Source organism: Macrotis lagotis, chromosome 3, assembly GCF_037893015.1.
Source record: "Macrotis lagotis isolate mMagLag1 chromosome 3, bilby.v1.9.chrom.fasta, whole genome shotgun sequence".
In the NCBI taxonomy this organism is placed as follows: Eukaryota; Metazoa; Chordata; class Mammalia; order Peramelemorphia; family Peramelidae; genus Macrotis; species Macrotis lagotis.
In genome coordinates, this window is record NC_133660.1 from 284,057,412 (window position 1) to 284,082,118 (window position 24,707).

The window sequence follows — 24,707 nt, forward strand, 5'->3', positions numbered from 1 at the left end:
CGACGGGCAGGACGTCGGTCACCCGCTTTCCCACCTTTTGCTCCAGACCTTTGAGGCCTCCTCAAGCCAGGAGGTCCCCCAAGGAGACCCTTTGCTCTTGCCCTCCACTGGCCCGGTTTTTCTGCTTTCGGAACCCCCCACCTCTTGTGGCTTTTCTTGTGAGCCAACCCTGGCCCGGACCTTCGGTGGATTTCGGTGTGAGGGCTGGGCATTCTGTCCCTTTTCTTTTCGTCCCCTGATGGTGCAGATCACACACTCCCATCTTCATGCGCTACTGCTTTTCTTCCTCCCCCAGGCCCTCACAGGTCTTCTCTATTTGAGCTCTGGGTGGGTGGCTGGGATCTCCCTGGCCAAAACCCCCTCCAAAGTACCTTTCAGGGCTGGTGACTGAAAAACTGTGGTTTTGGTAGTCGGAGATCTGTGCAAATGAGTGGGTGCATCTATGCGGGTGAACCTGTGACAAAGGAGACATGATGAGCCAGGAAAGAGGACTCCTCATTCTGAGCCTGTTTCCTCAGTTTCCCGAGCTTGTTAGCATATGGGGGCACAGAATGGGTGAGTGTGTGCAAGTCAGTCTATGACTGCCCTAAGACTGACTCTATGATAGGATGGACAAGGTTGGAGAGGAGCGGAGAGGGCCTTGGGGGTGACAGGGAGCATTGCAGTTTTGAAGAAACTTTTTGTGAAACCTGATAGATTTGGGGGGAGGAGGGCCATACGTGAGGAAGCTAAACCGGGGAGTGAATTTATCTTTTTCACATTGCTACAATAGTACGTAATCCCCTCTCCCCCCACAAAGATAGAGAAACCTCAAGAAAAGTAAAGTGAGGGAAAAAAGAAAAAAAAATAAATTTCAGTCCGGGTTCAGATGCCATCAGCTCTGTCTCTGGGATGGATCACACCCTTTATCAGAAGTCCATGGGAGAAGTTGCTTCAATACCCCTCCCCCCATTGTTGCTATTGCTAACTATGTTCCCCTCAATTCTATTCCTCCCCACTCCCAATTATTCCGTTCTCTCTCTCCTTTCACTTTGTCCCTCCTCAAAAGAGCCTTGTATCCGACTGTCCCCTCCCACCTCCGGGAGTGAATTTAGAAGCTTCAGATGTCTGTTAGAGGAGCCAGGCATTGTTTGCCTGATGGGCAGGTGGATTCCTGGAGGTGAAAGTGAGAATAGGAAAGGCAGTGACCCTCCTTTATTTAGTCTCTTCTATAATAAGTGGACTTTTTAGGAAGGGGACATTTTGGGGGAGAAGAGAGTGCTTTGAACTCAGCCACGTTCTGCCCAATAGTTACTTCCAAAGACAGACTAGATGGGGGGACCATGACTCCTCATTTTAATAGATCCTCTAGAGGAGAGGGGGGCCAGAGAAGTGACCCCACCCTACCTGTTTAGGGAGGACCCTTGGTCAGCTTCTTCCTCCTTTGTTCTTAGTGGCAGCTGTTACATAGCAGGTGTGAAGGGAAAGATGTGTGTGTGTGTGTGTGTGTGTGTGTGTGTGTGCCCTTTTGGGCATGACCATCTGAGTGGACTCCACAGTGTATATATGTCTGTATGTCTGTGTATGTGACTGTGTAAGTTCCCTAGGAAGGTTCTTTTCTTGGGGAAGGGCCTTTGGCTCAGTTGTTTGTTTCCATAGATGTATGAGTGTGCACCTGCGTTGTTGAAGAGAGATGAGTGTGTGGAGCTGGGCCACCTCAGTAGCTGTGTGCATACAGAGGGCTGTGGGCGGTGGCATGTGTCTGCAAACAGAGACCTGGGTCTGTGTTATGTGTGTAAGCTAAGGGCTCTGACTGATTGTGTGCAACTGTATGTAGTGGAGGTGGGGGGAGTGGTCTGAAGAGCTGGCTAGGCTTCTTGTGTGTATTCAGTGGTAATGTAGGGGACACAAAGGCGATGTGTATTAAGTGAATCTGACACCTTCACACCTTTCTTCCCAGGAGTTCAGGTGTTCTGTAAACTGTGAAATTGTGTGTGTGTGTGTGTGTGTGTGCACACCCAGGAGTCTGGCTGTGTGTGTGTGTGTGTGTGTGTGTGCACCCATGTGATCCTGTAGATGCGTATTGATGGGTGTAATCTGTGGGAACACCTGGAAGCTACAAGAGCTCTCTCTTCCAAGGAACTAAGCCTGCTTCCCAGTTGCTTAAATCTGCCCTCCACCCTGGTGCTGGGGTTAATCCTGACCTGGGCTGTCCATTTCCCGGGCGAGGAATCTGAACTTCATTGATTTATCAAGCCATGGATACCTCAGGGAACTAGATGCCTTCACGAGGTGTGGCACCTTGGGAGCCCTCAACAAAGGCTCCCTCGAGACCACAGGCTTCAGGACTAGAAGGGAGATCAGAGACCATTTTATACAAACAACTCCTCTTGCAGATGAGAAAACTGTGTCCCCTCACCCCCACCCCAGGGAGGGGGACAGAATCTCTGCTTAGTTAACAAGCTGGTAAATATCAGAGCTGGGGAACCTGTGTCCCAATCCCCAGTTCAGGGTTCTGTCTGTTTTCCATCCTATCTTCCTTCCTGGTGGAGTGGAAGAAGGGGAGTCGGTGATGGGGATTGGAGACTCCCCGCCCCACGAAGAGAACATGATACATGTGTGTTCCTGAATAAAGATCCAGACTTTCTTAGATTTCTCTTTGTAATGGAGGAAAGAGGAGGAACTAGCCCCGAGTGGGAGCTGTCCAGCACAGGCAGAGACTCCCCAGTGAGCTGTCCCTCACAGGGCTCCCAGACTCTTACGGTTTAGAGATGTAACGAATCACAGCAATCATCTCCTCCAGATCCTTCATTAAAGATGAGGATACTAAGACCCAGAGGCTGCAAAGGACTTGCTGAAGGTCACAAGAGTAGTCAGTTGTCAGGCTGGGACTCAGAGCTTCTCTCTGGGGCTGCTGACTTCCTGTCTGGGATGGAGTATGTGGTTGGTGTGTGTGTGTGTGTGTGTGTGTGTGTGTGTGTGTGTGTGTGTGTGTGTGTTCCATCATTGATTGAGCGATGAGATCCAATGACATCTAAAACTCCTTCCACCTTAGAGGGTCTGTACTGTTGGATTACTATGATTCTGTGTGGGGAAACATTGATGATTATGTTATGGAGTGAGTCTAAGGATTGTATTTGTAAGATGTAAAGTGATTAAATAGAAATAGGACTGACTTTCTGCTCTAATGATCAGAGGGTCATATATCTAGCATTGCATTGGCCCATAGAGGCTAGTCCAGCCCCCTTATTATGCAGATGAGAAAACTGAGTTCCAGCCTGGGAGAAAGGACTCAACCTTGGTCACATGTAGTAAGGTGTTTGAAGCATGCTCCTTGATCTCCAAAGCTGATGTCACATAAAAATGGTGATGGTGTTGTATGAATGGGCCTGTAGTCCAATGTGGGCCAACGTGCAGATCTGTTCAGTATCTCTCTTTTTCTTTGTCTCTGCCTCTTGGTTTCCATCTGCTCTGAAGTGGCATTTTTTTAAAATTCATTTTCCCCCTCAATTAAAGTTTGAGTTCCCATAGAGCAGGAGCTGTAAGATTTTTGTCCTATTTATATCTCTATCACAGCAGTATTCAGAACATAATAGGCACTTAATAAGTGCTTTTAAGAATTCATTCATTCATTCATCCATCCATCCATTCATTCATTCCTAGGCGTTGTCTCTGTTTCTCCTCTCTCTCTCTCTCTCTCTCTCTCTCTCTCTCTCTCTCTCTCTCTCCTTTTTTTCTTTTTCTCTTCCTGTCTCTCTGTCTTTGTTTTTCTGTCTGTTTTCTTTCTTTCTCTCTGTCTCTATCTCTCTTTACTCTCTCTGTCTCTGTCTGTCTATTTGTCTCTCTCTCTTGGTCTCTTTCTCTCCCCAAGAGAAAAATAGAATCTTGTGATGAGGGTAGGGTGAGTCCTTTGGGTAGGGTTGGCATGGTCACAGTGGGAGTGACATCCTTCAGTTAAATTCATCAAACTAGCAAGGCCTTCAATTTTCCAAAGGACAGGTTTGATTTTACTTTTCCCTTGAGCTCAAGAAACTTCCCTAGCCCTCTTTGGCCTCCAGAAGAAAATAGAAGTACCTCTGGGGTTGAAAGTCCTTGGAAATCTGGCTGCAGCCTGGCTTCCCAGACTGAGCTCACATTACTCCCCCTTAGGCATTCTGTGTTCCAGACGAACTGGCTTCCTTGCTGTTCCTCACACACAACACTTCATCTCTGGCCTCACCACTTTTGCACAGGCTGCCCTCCATAACTAAATGGTCTCCCTCTGCTCCTCTACCTTGTGGGATCCCTCCTTCCCAATGCCCCTATCTGCATGAGCCTTTCCTGCCCCTGCTTCCCTCCCCAGTGGCTAGCCCTTGTAGTCATTTATCTTTATTTTTTATATAATTTGTATTGACTTATTTGTGTCAACATTGTTATTGCTCCAAGTGGAATGAAAGGCTTTAGAAGACAAAGACTGTTTTGTCTTTTTAGCTCCTAGCATCACACCTGGGCACCTGATTCATTTCTGTGGGATTGAGTTAGTTTGAACTGAAATCATTTTCCTACGTGAAGTGGATAAGGGCAGATAATTTTTTTTCTAGGGGAAAGTAGGGTTGTCCCCATTTGAGAGATGAACAAACTGAGGTTTAAGGTGTGACTTTGGGTAGGGTGTGTTCTTGGACAGGAAGGAGATTGGCCTGATTAGAGCAGAGGGTTCAGTAGTGTGAAGCAAGTAGATCCGAGTTAGGTCATGGAGAGAATTGAAAGCTGAGAGCAGACCACCAGAATGGACAGGATGCAACCGAGAACCTCAGAAGGGAGCAGAACCAAATGATTAGAGCCAAGCTTTAGGAAGATATTTCTGGCAGCCTGTGCCAAAGGAATGGGGGAGCAGTGGTTAAGAAGAGACCGAGCCAGTCACTCTGACCATTCCCACTGCCCTGCATTGGATCTCTTGGGGAAGACCCAACAAGGGAGATGGAGAATGACCTCAAGGATCTTATGATATAATCAGAGAAAAAAAGAGGTGCCCACAGATTACTCTGACACAATGTAAGGAGAATAATAATAATTTAAGTCTGTGGCCCTTCAAAGCTTGCAGAATATCCCTGTGAGGAAGCTAGTATGATCACCCCTATTTTAGAGATGAAGAAACTGAGGTTCAAAGTCACTGTAACTTACCCACAGTCACAGAACTAATGCATGTCAAAGACAGTTTCAAATCCAGGTCTTCTCCCCGGGAGGGAAATCTCTGTCCTGACTGCTGAAAGGTCCTATCCTCCTGGGAATGTCTGTGTCTCCTTTTTAGCCTTTCCCTGTCTCCTCCTGCACTGTCTGCCTCTGAGGTCCAATCTTTGTGCTTGCCTCTAGGAAGTACTCCCTCTTTCTGCCTATCTGTTAGGAAATCAGACAAGTCTGGAAGGGGGTTAGAATTGTATATAAATGATGAGTTTGTAGACTATGAGTAAGCAAGGGCCCCAGAGGCTGTCCTGAGGGTGAGAGCAGGTGAAGCTTGTCATGGCTGAGTCTTATGACAGCTAGTTGGGCCTCTCTTTGCTTCCTTCTTGGTTTTTGGCTCAGTTCAGGAGAGGTGAATTGTAACATGACTCCAGTCTCTGAGAAGTTTATAAGCTAGTTGGGAAGATGACATATGCAGACAAAGCAAGGAAGTAACAGTATGTGGCAGCCTGTGATTAAATATCCAAATAAGGGGTGCAGACAGTTAGCTCCGTTGGACTGCAGAGAACAGAGCAGTCATGTCTAACCACTATAGCTGGGGGAGACATCTTGGAGGAAGCTGGGGCTGAGCTGGGCCTTGAAGGATGAGTAAGCCTGAATAGGAAGAGATAGGCATGTCAAGCTAGGGGGAGTGTGCTGGACAAAGATGTGGAGGAGGGAACGCTACATGGTTTAGGCACAGTGAGTTGGTTGGAAGTAGAGGGTTCTTATAATGGGACATTGGGAAGAAGGTGGATTAGACTCAGGTCATGAAAAGCCTTGAATGCCAAAGAGAAGCCGTTCAGGAAGGGGACTGGCGTGTAAGCACTGGCAGAACTGTTGCATGATGTCACAAGAGCTCCGAGTTAAGGACTCTGACCAGAGCTTTGGGAGAATGTTTCTGATAGCTTCTACAAGAGGGACCAGAGACAAGATGCCGGAAATTCATCTGAGATGGAGAAAGGATGGAGTAATAGTCTGAGAGTCTGAAGCCTTATTATTTCCCATCTCAAGGCTTCAGTTTTCCAGATTGTACAATCAAGTTTTTGGTTCAACATTCTGGAACACTTGAAGGATACTTGAATCAGTTCTGGATAAGGCAGTGAGGGTGTGGATTAGGGTAGTGGACCCGGGAATAAAAAGGGAAGTGGTGATGCCAATAGAAAAGAAGGAGTCTGAAGAAGCCAGACTCTATAGAATTTTGTGATTATCCATAGGTGAGCCAGGAAGGAGAGAAGGTGAGTTCCAGAGGGACACCTTCATATTGCCAATGCCTAGGAGCCGGCGGCACTCCGCATTCAGTGGGTGTTAAATCAGTGCTGGCTGTTGTCTTTGCTTAGGGAATGGGAGGACAGAATGAGAAGATCCAGGAAGAATTGTGAGAAGGAGCTGTTAGAGAACCCCAAGAAGGGGAAGAGGGAGAGTGGTGCGTTTAGAGACAAGTCACCCAACCTGCAGACAGTGGCTATGCTGCTTACCAACTTTGAGACTATAGGCAAGTCACTTCCCTTCTCTGAGACTCACTTTCATCTTCTGTAACATGAGATCAGACCAGATCATCTCTAGGCAATATGGTCTAGTGCCTAGGGTCCCTGAACTTGGAAGGGAAACAGATGTGGATCACTGTGTTTCATTAGAGTCACTTTCCCTTGTATTCCAGTGTCTTTTAGATCATGCAATTAAGGATATTATTCAAGAAAAAGATTCTCAGGCTTCATCAGACTGACTGCCCAAGGGGTCCAAATCACCAGAAAGGCCCATGGTCTAGTAGATAGTGTTGGACTTGGGGGTCAGGGAGATTCCCTTTGCCAAATTACTTACCCTTACCAGCCTCAGTTTCTTTATCTGCAAATGGGGGATAATGATACCTCTAAAGTATCCTTCCCAGGGTGGTTGAAAGGTTCACATGAAAAAATGTCTTTAAAGCATTTGGCAAACTCTAATGCCTGACCTGAATGGGAGTCCCTCATTATTATTCTCTCTGAAGTCTCCCTAGTTCCCAGTCCTTTGAACATATTTCCCTATGAATGCGAGTGCCTGTGACTAGAAGTCAGAGACTGGCTAAGTTTGACTGATATGTTTTGGGATGACTTACTGTTCGAAATTCTTGGGGTCCCCTCTGCAGTATAGGTGTAGAAATGCTCCTTACCTCCCTGGGGCTCACTTCAAGCAGACCTTATGGGGGAAAGCCCAATTCCCTCCCAGAGAGGCCTCCCTTGACAGAGGAGTCCCTGGAGGATTTCCATGCGGGGGCTGGTTCAATATGGGAATCCATTTTTGAAAAAGGCAACTTATGCAACAACTTTTCCAGGACACGACTGTTGTGGGAGGCTGGGGTCCCACCACGGGCGCATTAGGCGTTGTGTGTCACTGTGTACAGTATAGGCAGTGGAGAAAGTGTGGGGAAGTAGGTGCTTCTGGCCAGGAATGTAGGTGGCTCCAGGCAGGGTTGGGGGAGAGAGGAGTATGTGAACTGAACAGAGGGAGCTGTGTCAGTGAATGTCTGTCTCATGGGGTGAATATGATGGTGGTGACGTGTCCCCATGTCTTTGGGTATCATTTGCTGGTTCTTGGTGTGAGGGGGGAGCAGACAGAAACAGAGCAGAAGGAGGGAGTGTCTATCTGTCTGTCTCTCTCTGATCAGAGTTAGGTTTATGGACTACTTCTCTTCTGACTCCTCCTTGGCCCCCTAGAAGTTTTCTGGGTAATTGTGGCATAGTCGTAGAGTCAGGAGCTCAGAGTGAGAAGTCCAAGGATAGTGGTTCAGGGCCAGGCTCACTGAATCCCAGAGACCTCTAATACTTCCTCCTAGGTTCCACAGGGACTTATATTAGAAACCTGGCTTGGAGGTGTGATGCCTAGCTTCCATGGCTTGGAGAAAATCTCCACCATTTCCCCTTCCATCCATGCTTGGAAGCTCTTCTCTGATTCCTTCCCTCCCATATGGTCCATGTCCAATCATGTTCTAATCCCTTCTGTTTTATAATGTCAGTCAACTTCAGAGGCACCATGATAAATGTTTAACAATCAGCTCTCTGGGGAAGAAAAATGCCCAAGGCATCCTTTTAAGCTTAATCTGTATTATTATTATTATTAGTTTTTTATTAGTTTTTTTGCAAGGCAATGGGGTTAAGTGACTTGCCCAAGGCCACATAGCTATTAAGTGTGTGAGGCTGGATTTGAACTCAGGTCCTCCTGACTCCAGGGCTGGTGTTCTATCCACTGCGCAACCTAGCCACCCCTTTAATCTGCATTATTATTTTTATCATTGCTTTTTTAAGTTTAGAAATCAACAAAATAACTCAAGGCTTGATTTGTATCATTTGCTGATTCCTGAGGCATAAATACTCACATTTAACAAGTGACTCTCTCAAACCAGTAGGAACTGGCTCCAGCCCACCTGCCATCCCTTCCTTCCCATGTCCATGACCACTACTCAGGCCCTTATCACTTCTTGCCTAGATCACTTCAAGACCATCAGGGAGTCCCTATTGCCACTGAGTAAATTCAGCTGGGTGTAGTGGAATGATCACTAACCCTGGAGTCAAAGGAACATGGGGTTGGAGGCTCAGTTGTGCTACTTACTAATGTGACCTTCAGCAGGAATTCCTTCACCCCTGCACCTCAGTTTACTGATTTGTGAAATGGAGGAAACACATACCCACCACAAAGGTTCAGGGAGAAAAGGAGGAAGTTCATAAATCTTAAAGTATTTGTAATTTGACAAGCGTTCATTAAATTGCTCTAGGTGCCGGGCCCTCTGCAGGAGAATGTAAGCTCCTTGAGGGCAGGGACAGTTACAATTTTGTCTTTGTACCCATAGTACCTACAGCAGGACCTGGAGCATAATTGACACACCAATAAATGTTTATTGATTGCTCAATTTGGGGGAATTCAAATAGAAAAATGAAACTTTTCTGCCCCCAAGAAGCTTACATTCTTCTTTGAGCGATGATGGAATGAAATGGAATGAAATGACTGAAAATGGAATCTTAGATTTCTTGGCACTGAAAGGTATCTTGAAGATCATTTTGAGCAGTTCTGTGGTCAAGGCAGGAATCCCTTTTGTAGTAGTGATCCTTTATGATGATGAAGCTCAGCTCAATGATTCCCAGTGATGGAAGGCTTATTATGTAATGAGGGAACACGTTCTCCTGTTCCATAGCTCTGATGATTCGTTCTAACACAGATCATAGTCAATTTGTTGAATGGAAAGAATTCACCTTCTTGGCATTTGAAGTTTTCTCCTGCAGTCTGACTCCAACATGCTTTCCCTGCCTTAGCTCCCATAGTTCTTGGCATATACTATATGTTACAGCCAATTGGATTATCCACTGACCTCCTCAATGAGTTCCACTGACTCTGAACATTTGTTCCCACGATTCTCTCCAAGTGGAATATCTTCTCCCCATCTTTAACAGTTCTTGGACCTGGAAGCAGGAAACACATGGTGCAGGAGGAGAGGGAGGGAGGTGGAGAGAGAGAGAGAGACAGAGAGACAGAGAGACAGAGAGACAGAGAGACAGAGAGAATGAGAGAGGAGAGAGACAAAGAGACTAGAGATACATAGAGACAGACACACACAGTTACTTGAAAACAGAAACTGTAGAACCACTGTTCCTGTCAGAATTTTAGGATCCTCAACAAAATGAATGAATGAATGAATGAATGAATGAATGAAAAAAATTGCTATGTAAAGAGATGGTTATTAAAAGAAATGATGATTACAGATAGCCAACATGATTTCATTGAGGCCAGGCCAGGTCAGTTTGGAGGGGAAAATGCTTAGTTCTCTTTTGAATATGTTGAGCTTGGCTGTTGACTGGCTAGCCATCGGCAGCTGGTGCTATGGGAGAGGAGTTCAGAAGAGACGAGGGCTGCCTTTTTGCTTAAAGACTTAGAAAAACAATAATGATGACCCTGAGAGGACACCTGGGCCGCACACGAGCATGAATGAGTTTGACTGGCCTGCTGTACTTGTGAAGGGAGGCACTAATTTTGTCAAATTAACTTGGTTCCTTTTACTTTGTAAAAAATAAGTTTTCCTATTTTGCTTGTTTTTACATCATTTAGTTTTCTCTCTGCATTCCTTACCCCAGAGAGCCATCCCTTATATCAAAGGATTTATTTAAAAAAGAAAGAGAATTGGGGCGGCTAAGTGTCACAGTGGATACAGTACTAGCCCTGAAGTCAGGAGGACCTGAGTTCAAATCTGACCTCAGACACTTAATAATGACCTAGCTGTGTGGCCTCGGGCAAGGCACTTCACCCCATTGCCTTGCAAAAACCTAAAAAAAAAAAAGAGAATGAAAAAAATCATCAAAATTGATGAAAACATACAAAAACAAGTCAACTGGTATTATTCTCAAAGTTTCATGCTTGTGAGCCTCTGCAGAGGATGGAGGAGGCAGGGAAATGGGGTTTTCTCCAATTTCGTCTTTGCGTTCAAGTTTGTCCCTCATAATTTCCCAGCACTGAGTCTCAATTGCTTAATTCCACTGACATCGCTGTTGTCATTGTGTTTGTTGTTTACTCTGTTTACTTTGCATCAGATCATATAAGTCTTTTCATGCTTCTCTGTATCCATCACTTTTGCTATTGGTTATAGTGCAGGAATATTCCATGACAGTGATGGACCAAAACTTATTTAGGCATTCCCCAATCGATGACCATCTGCTCCATTTCCAATTCATTGCAACAACAAAAACAAAGCTGCTAGAAATAGTTTGCTATATATGGAATCTTCCTTTTTTATCACGGATCTCTTTGGGGATATATGTCTAACCTGGGGAATCTCTGAGGTAAAGTGTATAGGCATTTTACTTAATTTCTTTGCATTAATTCTAAATTGCTTTCCAAAATGATTGTACCAAATCACAGCTCCACCAACAATGCATTAGTATGTCACAAACCCTTTAACATATGATATGATTACCTGGGTTTTAGCCAAGTATCTAATAAAATATATTGTCCTATTTCTGTGGAAATGATGGCGAGATGCGAAAGACATAATGATGCAACTAGGTAGATTTGGAAACAGTTGAATGTCTGGACCCAAAGAATAGTCATTAATATGGCAACCTGGACAGGTCTCCAGTGGAATGCCCCAGGGATCTATGTAACAATCTAACATTTTCATCAAACTGGATAAATGCTTAAATCATGGTGATCAAACTTTCAGATGATTGTAAGGGAGCAGGAGGTGCTAACACATTGAGTTAGGACTAAAAAAGATCTTAACAGGCTAGGATATGGGGCTAGATCAAATAAAATGAAATTCCGTAGGGATCAATGTGGGATGCAAATGTGAATGACTTCACAGGTTCAGCAGCCTAGTGTGAGTATAGCCCAGATACCCTTTTCTTGTTGTCTCGAAACATTTAAACAAGAGTCAGCCTATTCTCTTCTGTTCTTTATCCCCCAGTTACTAATTGGACATTTCAAACTGGATCTCAACCCATCATTTCCAAAATGGAACTTAATATTTTTCCTGGAAACCCTCCCCTGTTCCAGACTTCCCTATTACAATTGGAGGGACCTTAGGCTCACAACCTAAGGGTCATCTTTGACTCTGCACTTAGTCTCACCCCTCATCACCCCAATCCAATCTGCCATCAAATATTAGTTATTTTTTTTTCAAATATTATTGTTTGGGAGGGGCGGCTAGGTGGTGCAGTGGATAGAGCACCAGCCCTGGAGTCAGGAGTACCTGAGTTCAAATCTGACCTCAGACACTTAATAATTACCTAGCTGTGTGGCCTTGGGCAAGCCACTTAACTCCATTGCCTTGCAAAAAATCCCCCAAATATTATTGTTTGGGGGCGGCTAGTGGTGTAATGCATAGAGCACTGACCCTGGAGTAAGAAGGACCTGAGTTCAAATTTGATCTCAGACCCTTACTAGTTGTGTGATCTTGGGTAAGTCACTTAATCCTGATTGCCTCAAAAACAAACAAAAAAACCCCCAAACAAAACAAGTTGTGTTTTTTGCATATGCCAACTTCATTCATACAGCTACTACCCTATCTATGCCCTCACCCCGTCTGATCTCAACTATTTTGAGATCCTTCTAATTAGTTTCCCTGCCTCACATCCCTCCTGACTCTAATCCATTCTTCATTCAGCTGTCAACGTGAATTTTCTAAAGCATAATCTGACCATATCAGGTGGCCCAATTCAATACATTCCAGTGACTCTCTATTCCTTTCAGAATCAAATACAAACCTGTTTGACTTTTAAAACTCTTCCCAATTCATCCCCTTTCCAACCTTGTTGTAAATTATTATCCTTCATGTTCATGATCAAAATGACTTTCTTCTTGGACTTCATATCCCATCTCCAAGCCTTTGCACTGGCTGCTCCTCATGCCTGGATTGCCCTCCCTTTTCTCCTTCATCTCTCAGAATCCTTAGTGTCATTCAAAATTTAGGTCATAGACCACCACAGTAGGTTCTTCTTGTGAATTCAGTGATAGTCTCCCTTTTCCCCTATCCACAGTGTCCCAGAACTGTCCTTCCTTTTTACCCCTTCCCCCCTCTCCACCAACCTCCATGCTGGCTCCCAGTTGTAACAGCCAAAGCTTCAGGATATGGGTTGTTTCTAAGTCAGGGGCTGGTAAAGTGAAGGAAGGACCTGAATGTGTGAATACCACAGATGGCATGACTTGAGTCCCCTTCTGCCCCTTTCCCAGCTGCTGTCACACTCCCCCCACCCCATTCCATCTCCTGGGGAACTCATTTCTGGATCTAACCTTTGTCTCTCTCTTTCTTCTTTCTCTCTTTCTTCTATGAACCTTGACTTCCGGCAGAGGAGCAGCCCATGGAAGGTGAGTGAGGCTTCAGGACCACCTGAAAACCTCTCCCTCAGGTTCTTGGTGTATGTGACAAGTTTCAGGGAGGGGGTGGCTATCCAGGAACATCCTCCTGATTCATCTGGGAAGGAACCAAATTAGGGATGAACTGAGGCTGGGGAAACCGGATGCCTGGGTTCCCTATTCCTGGAAAATGTGGTCCCAACTCTAACCTGTACTCTCAGAACCCCTCCCCCTCAGGGTGGTGGAAAGGGGAAGAAGGAAAAGGCAGAATTGGGTGCCAAAAAATGGACTAGGGGTATGGTTAGCTGCTCTCTGTCCCATCTCTTTTTCTGGTCTGAACTCTAGAGAGAAGTAAAGTGGGAGACAAGGGGGAAAGAGGAGATAAGCAGGGGAAACTGGGGAATGGGGAAGGAAGGGTAGAGGGCAGAAGACAGGGAAAGAATGATCTGTCCAGGCCTGGAGAGATGATGCTAGAAGAGTGGCAGGAGTCCAAGCCGATCCTGCCCTGTTCAGTCTCAGATTGCAATAAGTGACAGACAGAGGACTTGAGTGGGTGTTGGGGCAGGGCCTCCGTGGTCAGGGTGGGCAGCAGGAGAGGCTCAACAACATCCCCTCTTCCCCTAGGCAGGGGAGGGGTCTGGAAGTCTTGGAGATAGGGGATGCTCAGGAGTCTGAGGCTTGCCTTTTTTCTGTGAGAGCATCAACCTCCTCTCTTTCTGCTCTCTGCCTGTCTCTGGGTCTCTTAAACTCTGTCATTCTCTATTCTCTCATTTCCCCCTAAAACTGTTTGTAAGTTTCTCCTGGCTTTAGTTCTATCTCTTCTTTTTCTGCCTTTTCCCTGTCTCTGATTCCCTCCTTTCTCTTGGGGGTAGAATAGGAAAGAAAGGGAAGCTAGAGGGGAGAATGTATGAGAGGCCTTCCTTCGGGTATGTCTGGGGGCATTGCCAAGAATCCTGGGGAGGGGGATGGCCACTAATGTCTCCTGCTAGCTAGAGTCTGAGGGGGGAGGCTTAGTAACAACTCCCTTGAGGAGGGTGGATGGAGGGGAGGTGCTGCCCCAGGGAAAGACGGGGAACTGAACCGGTACCTCAAGGGTTGCAGTACCTGAGGGCCCCTCAAGAGCAGGGCTTAAGAAGGGAGCCAGAAGAACGGGGCAGAAGAATCTGGAGGGACCAGTTGGTGGTCCCGGGTCATCCAGCTACCACCCACAGGCGTGTGTGGGGACACAAGCTAAGGATATGGGGGCCATGTGTGCAGCTTTGCACACATGGGTGTATGTAAGCGCATCTATGTTTGTCTGGGGATGAGTGTGTGTGTGCCTCCACACTTACATGAGTGTATTTATCCATTTGTGTATGAATAAGAGAGAGTGTGTGCTTGTGAGAAAAGGTGTGGAGGAGCGTGTCTAGATGCCTGGCAGCAGAACGGTGTAGGTACACATGTGTGTGCTTATGGCTGTGCACAGCCCTGTTGCCTGTGTTCACATGTGCACACATTATACTTGTGTGGCTGCAGTAGGTGACTGAGTGTGTGTGTGTGTGTGTGTGTGTGTGTGTGTGTGTGTGTGTGAGAGAGAGAGAGAGAGAGAGAGAGAGAGACAGACAGAGAGGAAGAAAGGGGGGAGAGAGAGAGTGAGCAATCTCTATGGACAGGTGTGTGTGTTTGTGTGTGTGTGTGTGTGTGTGTGTGTGTGTATGAGAGAGAGACAGAGAGAAACAGACACAGAGACAGAGAGAAAGAAAGGAGAGAGAGATAGCGAGCAATCTCTATGGACAGGTGTGTGTGTGTGTGCTGCCCATCTCTCTGTGCGGTGTCTGGGTGGGTCTGGGTGGACAGAGCCTTCTGTGTCCCGGAGATAAGATTTAGTGTTGGGATGACTTTTACTTGCTCTTGGTGTCATGTCTCCTCCGGAACAAAGGAAAGATGGAAAGAGGGAGGGAAGGAGGGAAGGAGGGAGGGAGGGGCAAACAGAGCCGAGAGGAGGGGGTGGAGAAGAAAGGAGAAGGGGGGAAAGATTTGGAGAGAGGTAGAAGGAAGGTGGGAAGATGATAGGGGGAAAGGCAGAGGAACTGGAAGCAAGGGTTGCTGGGGGCACTGATAGATGACTGGGGGAGAGACAAACAGAAATAGAGACAGAAAGAAATGGGAGAGAGAAACAAATGGGGGAGAGACAGAAGAAGGCAGACGGAGGCAGAGAAAAAGGGAAAAGAGGGGAGAGAGGAGAAGGGACTGAGAGAGGGATAGAGAGGGAGAAAGAGAGAAACAAAGAAACATACCGAGAGAGAGAAAGGAAGGCTGGGGAGAGGAAAGAGAGAGAGGGAAAGAGATAGAGCACCAGAGAAATAAGGAGAGGACAAGAAAGATTGAGCCAGAGTGTAGAGGAGGAGGATGGGAGAAGAGGTGTATGTTTTCTAAGTCATTTAAGTCCTTCTCACCTGGGAGAAGATAAAAGAAGGAGATGGGTAGATCATGCTCTGAGAAGGGAGGGAGAAAAGGAAGGAGAGAGAGAGAGAGAGAGAGAGAGAGAGAGAGAGAGAGAGAGAGAGAGAGAGAGAGAGAGAGAGAGAGTCAGAGAGACAAAGAGACAGACAAAGAGAGATGGCAAGACAGAGACAGATGAAGGAGAAAGAGATAGAGGGAGAGATAAACAGATAAAGACAGACAAAGAAAAAGGCAGAAATAGAGGCAGAACACACACGCACACACACACACAGACACACACACATGTGCACACACACACACACACACACACACACTCTCTCTCTCTCTCTCTCTCTCTCTCTCTCTCTCTCTCTCACTGAGAGACCCATCCCTGGCCAGCTCTCTCTGCTGAGCTGCCTCCATCCAAGCTGTGTGGGCAGACCCAGGCTGGAAGTGTCAGGGGATGGGCAGCCCTTCCTGCCTTTGTCCCCAGTTTTTGCTGGTACCTCTGCTTCCGGCCCCCCTGCTGTGCATTTGTGGGATCCCTCCAGAGGGACTGCACCTGCTATGACACAGCTCTGGAGGTCCACGTCCCAGGTGTCAGAGTGTGGGTGTGCATACATTCAGAGCTATGGAAAGGGTTGGTGTCTCCACCTCTCTGTTCTTGGGGTCCCTCCTTAGCCTCCTGACAGCCTGCCTCACCTCCTGATCCCTGCTCTCTACTCAGAGAACTGCCTAATTCAGCAGCCTTCTCAGGGTCCCAGGGGGTGGCCCTGAGGGGATCAGCCCTTCTGTGCTCAGTTCCTGGGGGGGAGGGGGCTCCAGCAAAGCAGGCCATGTTCAGGATTCCCTCTACTTCAGTTTTTGCTCCCAGGCCAAGCTCATTGGGACTCAGGAGCCCCCCCAAATTTGCCACACATAACCTCTCCCATCCCCTAGTCCTGGCTGAGGGATACAGGCACGTTCTCCTCTCTCCCAGTTTCTTTCCCCGACTCCCCGTTTCCCCAGAGAGGGTGACAGTGACACAGCCAGGGGCACCTTATCTGTCTGCTTCAGGCGAGACCCCCAGTCATGCCATCCATCACTGCTAGAAGCCTGGGTGAGAGCAGAGAGGGTGGAGAAGATGAGGAAAGCAGAGCAATGGACTCAGGGAAGGGGAAGGACCGGGAGATGCCTGGGAATTGTATGGCTCTGTGTGTGGGGGGGGTAGGGGTGGGGTGGGGGAAGGGTTGGAAGGGACTGGGGGTTTCTGGGTAAAGGTCACAGGGCCTGAAAAGGGAGCAGGTGATCCTACCTTGGGGCCGCTTCTGAGGAGCAGGCCCTGGGTTGGGGGGGAAGGCATCTAGAGAAAGAATGGAGGTTGTCCCAGGGCTGGGGATAGGATTGGGCCAGTCAACACCGAGGGGCCAGGGGACGACAGGACTCAGTCCCCCCTTCACCAAGATGGCTGGTGCCGTCACGCCTGAGGGAACTGAGCAGCCAGTTGCCTTGGCGACGGGAGGAGAGTACCGCATGCTAATGAGACTGTGGAGGAGCTGGGCAGCAACGGGGTCCAGGAAGGGGGAAGGGGCATTAGTTCTGGTCCAATCACCCTGTGGGTCCATTATCTGCCCCTGCTATCAGAGGGAATGGGGCAGGGACTCCTAAGCTGGGAAACTGGACTCCTGGGTTCTGGGCAGATGGTTGGGAGGAGTGGCTATCAGAACACATCAGGACACACCAGAGAGTTGGAGGGGAGAGAGGTCAGCTAGACCTTCGGTTCAGAACTGGGCAGTTCCAGGGGTGAAGAGACCTTGGCATCTCTCGCATTGTAGGTCAAACCTCTGCCCTCCTCTTTCTTCCCCATCCACCCTCACTGGATGGGGCCCTGGCAGGCTAGGCCCCTTGGGAGCCAGGAAAAGTCTGCCTCACCCTGTGGTGGGAATACCCAGGTGAACCAATGAATGAAACTGAAGGATGTGTAGCTTGCCCTGCAGTCCTAAGGCAGGGGAAGAGGGAAGCCTGATCCACCCCAGAAAGCGGGGAAGGGTGGGCTAGGAGACTCAGGAACTGAGTCTGTACTAGTCTGTCTGCTCACCTTCTGGCCTCTCCTTCCCCAACCCTCCAGGAACCCAGGCATCTTGGTCCTCCACTCCAACTTGGAAACCCTTGGGGCTCTGTAACCTTGACAAGCTCAGTCCTGGCCCTAGCTCCCCCCGGGCCAATGGCTCATTGCCACAGCAACCGGGACAGTTTCCAAGGGCAACATGGTGCTGCTGGCAAAGTCCCCTCCCACATCTCCTGCCCAGTCGCCAGAGTGGCTGAGGGTGGGGGGGGGTGAATGGGGAAGAGGGATGGGGAGCCTGTACTGGAAAGGTAGGGTGAAGTGAGGGGAGGGGGTTCACCCTCCCATTTGGCAAGACCCAGGGAGTGCTTCCTGACTTGGGGAGCCCTGTTTTCTCTCTTTGGGAGGGTCTGTGTGTCCTGGGGTCAATGGTCTAAGCTGTTCTCCAGATCTGTTGAAACCCCACTTTAGAAGGATCCTGGTTTGCCCATCCCTAGATCTGAAGGATCCATTTCCTCCTCCAAAGCCAGGATATAGCTTTTGGGTCTTCCCAGAGAGGATCTTGGCAGAGGGAAAGAGGCTAGAGGCTGGAGGATGACCCCCACACAACCCTCCCCTTCTTGTCCCCACAGTTGGTTGACCCCAAGCCTCAAGCCCTGAATCCTTACAGAGGGGTTCTGGTCTCTTGTCTCCTTAGGCTTTGGCAGATGCCCCCCCCCCCCCCCAGGACATTCTGGTCAGCATTCTCCTCCCTGGTCTTTCTAGAACCCAGGCATCCGGGCTCCTGGTATTTGGAGCATCTAAGCACCCACCACCACCAGCAACCCTATGGGGCCACAGTCTATGTGGGGGGGATCTCTCCAGGGCTCCGCATCCCAGGCCCAGGAGCTTTCCTAGTCCTCCAGAGGAGCAGGGCCAAGCAAAGGGGGGGGGCTGGCCCAGCTGCCCGGCCTGCTTTATGGAGGGGACGACGCACTCTCTCTCCAGGTGGCTTTTGATCTCTCTGTGTGTTTTATTTTCTTCTCCATCCGAATCGTTTTTTCTCGTTGACCATTTTTTTTTCTGTCCGACTCTCGGAAGAAAAAAAAAAGAAAAAAAAAAGAAAAAGGAAAAAGCATCTTCCCTGCCCCTGCTTCTCCTCCTTTTCCTTTTTTTTTTCCTCCCCTCGGCAAGAAGAAATAAAGAAACCAAACCCTCCTGTCTCCCCTCACCCCTGCAATAAGCCCTGGCCCCATTTATCCTCTGGTTGCTCCTGGTCCCTTCTCAGCCTCTCTCTCTCTCTCTCTCTGTCTCTGTTTCTCTCGGCTACTTCTTTGTCTCTTCATCTCTTATCTCTGTCTCTGACTCTCTCTGACCTTTGTGAATTTTTCTCTCCCTCTGAGAGTCTCTCCCGACTGGGAGTCTCTGGCTCTGACCTTTGGGGATCTCTCTTTCTTTCTCTGGCTCCATCTCTCTTGGTCTCTGACTCACTCTCCCCAACTTTCTCTGTCTCTGCCTGTCTCTCTATCTCTCACTGACCTTTGTGAATCTCTCTTTCCTTCTCTGGCCCCATTTCTCTCCCTCTCTGACTCTCCCCAACTTTCTCTGTCTCTGTCTTTCTCTCTGTCTCTCACTGACCTTTGTGAATCTTTCTTTCCTTCTCTGGCTCCATCTCTCTTGGTCTCTGACTCTCCCCAACTTTCTCTGGCTCTGACTCTGTCTCTGATTCTATCTCCTTGATTCTGTCTGTCTGTCTGTCTGTCTCTCTCTCTCTCTCTCTCCTTTCCTCTTTATTGGCTTTGGGGTCTCTCTCTCTCTCTCTCTCTCTCCTCTCTTTGTGTCTCTCCCCTTTCCCTTGCCCTTGGCATCGGGTCCCCCTCCCCGGCTCCTGAGCTGGGGGGGGCCTCTCCCCCCGATGCCTGTCACAAGTTAAAAAGGGTTTTAAATTGTGGCAGCAAAAGCTCACTCCCTTCTCTCTGGCCGATTTTGATGACTCGTGTTTTCTGTTTCTTCTCTTTTTTTCCCTTTTCTTTCTTATTTTTGTTTTTGTTTGTTTTTTTTCTCCTCTTTCTTTCTCTCTCCTTCCCCTTTTCCAAGGTCCGGCTCACCTGACGTTAAACAGTGAAGGTATGGTGAAGTTTGGGTTTGGTTCGGTTTGGATCTGTCCCCGTCCCTCAAGCCCCCCCGGATTTTGTTTTGCCCTCCCCTGCCCCCCCCGCCCTCTCCCCGTCTGTCTGTCCGTCTGTCCCTTTCTTTGTTGGGGGGCTGGGCTGGGGGTGGGGGCTTGGCTCCATCCGTGCTCCCCTCCCCCCCTTGCTGTCCACTCCCCAGCCCTGCCCTGGCCTCACCCCACCTTGGTTTCTGACATCAGCAGATGTTCAAGCTCCTGCCGCTGTCTCCAATCACCCCTTCCTCGAGCTTCCCTGGTGGCATTTCTTTGTTTCTCCTTTTGGGTTTTTGGTGGTTTCTTCTCCCTGCCACTCCTTACCCCTCCCCCCATCCTCTACCCTTTGTGCCAGTGATTTATTTTCCTCTCCCACCTTTTCTGTTCATTCTTTTGTTTCTTAACCTGACTGAAGAGAGAAAGGCATGAATTGGAGAAGAGGGGGCCCTGCCAATGGTCTGCCTCCTGTGAGCCCTGGAGGTGGGCCATGGGGCTGACTACCCCCTCCAGGGGCATTTTATAGTTGGCCAAGCCCTTTCACTAACCAGCTCCTTTGACCCTACTCTAGATAATTCAGGGGCAGATATGGGGTTGGACATTATGACCCTTAAGGTCCCTGCCAGCGTTCCACTTTGGACTTCTCCCCAAAGACAACAAGGCAGGGGGCAGGGTGGAGGGACCCACCTCTGCCAGGGAAGTCAAATGACTTTGCCCCATGACACAGAGCTGGTGGAGCTGAGACTCATTTCCAGAATTCATCTGTTCTCTAACCGAGGGAACGGAACTAGATATGGGCCGGTGGGCTGTTTGTTCAGTTGGGTCACTTGTGTTTTTGAGGGTCGACAGGGAGCAGGGAGAAAGGAACCTCAGCATCCAGAATCCTGGCCTGCCCATCTCCTGGCTACTTTCACTATCCCAAAAGGCCCAGGAACCATTCTGGTGCCCAAACACCTTCTCTTTCTTGGTCTCCCAAAGCTCCACGGTGTCTGGACCCCAGAGAAGTGAGCTGGGTCCTATTCCTGCTGGCCATGACTCCATTCACCAATGGGGCTGGGAGCTCAAGGCTGGGGAGCCTTTAGGTAATGGTCAGGAAGGGTCAGAGAGAGGAAGGGAAATGGGAAGGATGAGTGCTGGATTGGTTTTCCTGGCAATTGGCTTAAATCCTGGAAATGCCCTAGGCCCTGGCAGTTAGACCCAAAGGACATGATGCTTGGATCTGTGGCAGAGGCCTGTGGTTACAGGTAAAGGGAGAAGAGGAAGCCAGCCCTTGGAGGGGGTGAGGGCCTGGCAGAGGATTTCTTGACTGCTGCCTTAGCTCCCTCTTTCCAGTTCTGGATGGACCCACTGATCCAGAGGCCTTCCTAATTGGTCTTCATGTTATAGATTGAGAGTTGGGTGGCTGATGACCCTCATTTTACAAAGGAGGAAACCAGGGCTCTAAGAGGAGCCTCTGCTCCTTTGGGATAGGCTCTTGGAAGGCCTGGTCTTACCAGAGAGAGATACTTCAGGGAGGGTCTCAGTTTATCATTGCTCCTGTAGGCTCCAGATGCCCAGAGACTTTTCCTTGAGATTGACTCTTTATGTTGACCATATGATGTGGATGAGTTCAAACCATTAGGGAAATGAGGTTTTCATTGGGGGGGCTGGGCTGGTCAGCAAGGGCCTGAACTGTGCCTTCCTGCTCTTAGCTGAGAATTCTAAAAGAGGCAAAAGACAGGCCCTGCCCTCAAGATGTCCTCAAAGGAGACAATATGCAACCCAAATGAACTAAATGGAAGCTAAGGTAGATAATTAGCAGAGGGAAGACACTAGAATTCAGAGGAGTGGGTGAAGACTTCCTTGGACTGGTCTTTTTCCCTCTTTGGGTCCTGGTTTTCTCCTTTGTAAAATGAGGGTCTTCTGCCACCCAACTCTCAGTCTATGAAGACCAACCAAGTTGATCTCTGGACCATTGGGTGTCAGGGGAAACAAGAGGAGAACTCTTAGTTTAACCACATACATGGGCATGAGTGCTAGTCAAGGTCCAGCTTATGCCACAAGAGAAAAAAACACAAGCCTTGTTCTCACTAAGTCTACCATCTTGGTGTTGAGGTAGGACACCCCCAGATGGAAAGAAGGAATCGGATACTACTAGATGAATGGAGTGGTAAGAAGTGTGGAGGGACAGCTGGCAGGGATTCTGGCCAGTGGGAGAAAGTCAGAATGAAGAGCCAGGTTTCTGAAGGAACTGGGGGAACATTATTGGGGCAGAAAGCGATTGAAGGCCATGGTGATGCCCTGATGAAAGTTGTGGGAGGTGGGGGCACTATGTCTGCTTCCAGTCCAGAGTTAGTGGGAGTGCCCAAACAGATGTGTCAGGGATCCCTGGCTTTTCATGCCACAGCTCCCTCCTTGTCCTATCCCAGCCCCTTTCCAGCCCCAAGACTATGTGGGAAGGAGACATTGCAACCACTCTTGAACATATGTGGTCACCCATGGAGAGGGCTTCCTGCCCTGTTCCCCCCAAGACTGGGGGTGATCCCTAGGGGATAGGAATGGCCAGGGTGCCTCCAGTGCCTGACTCCCCATTTTGCTTCTCCAGTAGGGTCCTTACTGTTCTCCGAGGGGGGGGCCGGTCGAGGAGGAACCAGCGACGTACATCAACCAACGAAAGGTCAGTGACTCCCTCAACTCCAATAACTATGCAGGACAGGGGCTACTTCCCATCCTCTTAGGGCTGCTCCTTTTCTGGGAACCCCAGGGACTGCTGACCCAGCTCTTGGGGCAATGCATCCCATCCTTTTCACCTCTCCTCTCCAAACCCTAAAGGCAAGTCCTCTTGCACAAGAGAATCTTGGAGACTGAAAATGATACCCCCTATCAGGAGGCAGCATCCACCAACTATGGGGAGGGAGGCAGAGGAAGGGAGAAGAATACTCCCTGCTCTTGGGAGGAATACTCCCTGCCAGTGGAGGTGGGGAACTGGGGCTGCCTCATTGAGGACATTTTGGATCAGGGATTGGATAGATATCTCTACTTTCCAGTTCTGGGATGACTTGGTTCTAGGAGCACTAATTAGTCACCTGCTGTATGCAGAGCCCAGAACTAGGTGCAGGATATAGGAAAGGGGTGGGAATGGGATGATGGAAGCTTTAGTTAGTCACAGACTCTGTTCTCTTGGACTTGGGCAGTATTGTCCTAAGGGGACAGGGCATAGGACTGGGAGTAGAGAAGACCTGAGTTCAGATTCTACCTTCTACCTTCTCTCTCTCTCTCTCTCTCTCTCTCTCTCTCTCTCTCTATATATATATATATATATATATATATACATATGTACATACATACACACACACATACACATATCCTGGACAAGTGAGAATGTCTCTTTCTTCTAGGGTCAAGGACTGAGAAGGGGAGTTATGGTTATTCAGGGAGGGCAGAACTCAGCTGCCCTGGATAATGTTCTGTTTGACTGTCCAAGATGAATAGTTGCCTAAAAGGGGAAGAAAGGGCATTTCAGGACCAGGGAACAAAGTGAGCAAAAGCCCTGAGGTGGGAGAGGAGGCTGCCTTGAGGATTATTCATTTAGGCTGGGCTCTCAAGGTAGGTCCCAAGATTAAATAGTCCAAGAGTTGAGAAGAGTCTGTAATAAGATGAAGAAGTTGGAAAGATCTGGGTTTGGGGCCTTCCTGGGCCACACTCACTGGTCCTGGGCAAATCATTTAACCTTGGAGTGCTTTCAGATCTCATTCCTTGGTGGAGAGGGTTTTCACACCACAAGTTTCCTATCTGGATGCAACCCTTTGGGCGGCAGACATTGTCTCCCTGGAGACTCACTATCCTGGGAGCTCCCAGAGGGTACGGCCCATATTTTGCCATTCTTTTTATTCCCAACACTTAGACCTGGCAGATAGTAGGTAATTAATAAGTGTTTACTGACTGACTGGCTCTGGAGTTTTGGTCTTGGGTTCAAATGCTGCCTCATACACTTGCTATTAGTGTGGCCTCCTCCTTCAGCTTCAGTTTCCTTGGCTGTAAAATGAAGATCAGATTGTTTGGCCTTTGAGATCCTTCCATTTCTCCATCTGTGATCTATAGTGTAAAAGGTGATCATGGGCTGATCCATCTGCATGTGTCGGCTGAGATGTCAACCACATAAAGACAGGGTGAAAACTGTCCAATCAGTTAGTTGATCAACATTTATTAATTATTTTGCCACAGATAAGGAAACTGAGGTCCAGAGACATTCAGAACCTACCCAGGACTCCACAACTGGGTAATGCCAGAGTGAGGATTTGAACCCTGGTTCTCTGACTTGAAATCTCTGACTCTTTCTGAGGTTCTCAGTTCAGGAATCTATCCTTTACATCTAGAACACACCATGATCTCTGGGGGGAACTTCTTTGGGGGGAACATTCCTGGTTCCTTAGTGAGTGATTTGGAGGACTACAACTTCCATTATCATCTGGGGGCAGTGACTGTTCAGAGTCCCCTTGGTTTCCTGGTTCAGGTTCAGTTTTGGGAGGGTCACTAGGTCCTCTCTCTCTGTGCCTCACTCAGAGAGGCTGATGGGAGCTGGAATCTCAACCCTCCCTCCCTCCATCACCCTAAGATTTAAAGGCTGGTTACAAAAGTGGGGGAAGGGTGGTGCCCTCGGCCACCTCCAGCTCCCTGGCCTTAAGGCCCCAGGCACCTCATACTGTCACATCGATGTGACACCCCTCATTTTCCTCTCTCCCTTGGTCACTGAATGAGGCCACCCCTCCCCCCACCTCCCCAACCCAGCCCCTTTCCTTGTCCACTTCCTTTCCTCCCCCATCCGCTGCCCATCACATTCACATCCTGTTTCTCTGGTCTTCATCCTTCCCCTCCTAACTCAGTGCTTCCTTTCCTGGCTTCCTCTTTTGGGTTCCAGCTGTCACCCCTTACCCCCCAAGACCCAGCTCAGCATCCAGCTATTGGTCTTTGCTTTTCTAAATGTTTCTAAGTGACTCTGAAGTCAGCCTGGTGTAGTGAATTTAAATTCAAAGGTGGTGAGACTGAGTCCCTTTGTGTCCACTTGGGCCAATGTCTTCTCCTCTTGGCCTCAGTTTCCCTTTCTGTGAAATGGGGAAGTAGATCTAGGTGGTCCCT

At 48.5% G+C, this 24,707-nt stretch overlaps 1 protein-coding gene across 7 annotated transcripts in view; it reads left to right on the top strand.

Moving 5' to 3' along the window:
- Positions 1–24,707, top strand: part of NRXN2 (neurexin 2) — a 153,553-nt gene that overhangs the window by 895 nt on the left and 127,951 nt on the right. For 3 of the 7 annotated variants that reach the window (XM_074231151.1, XM_074231152.1, XM_074231154.1), the window contains exons 2-4: positions 12,982–12,999; positions 19,529–19,558; positions 22,177–22,248. In XM_074231151.1, the coding sequence (XP_074087252.1) occupies positions 12,982–12,999; positions 19,529–19,558; positions 22,177–22,248 (120 nt within the window). The remainder of the gene's footprint in view (positions 1–12,981; positions 13,000–19,528; positions 19,559–22,176; positions 22,249–24,707) is intronic. The other 4 variants (XM_074231153.1, XM_074231156.1, XM_074231149.1 and 1 more) reach the window with 3 other exon arrangements.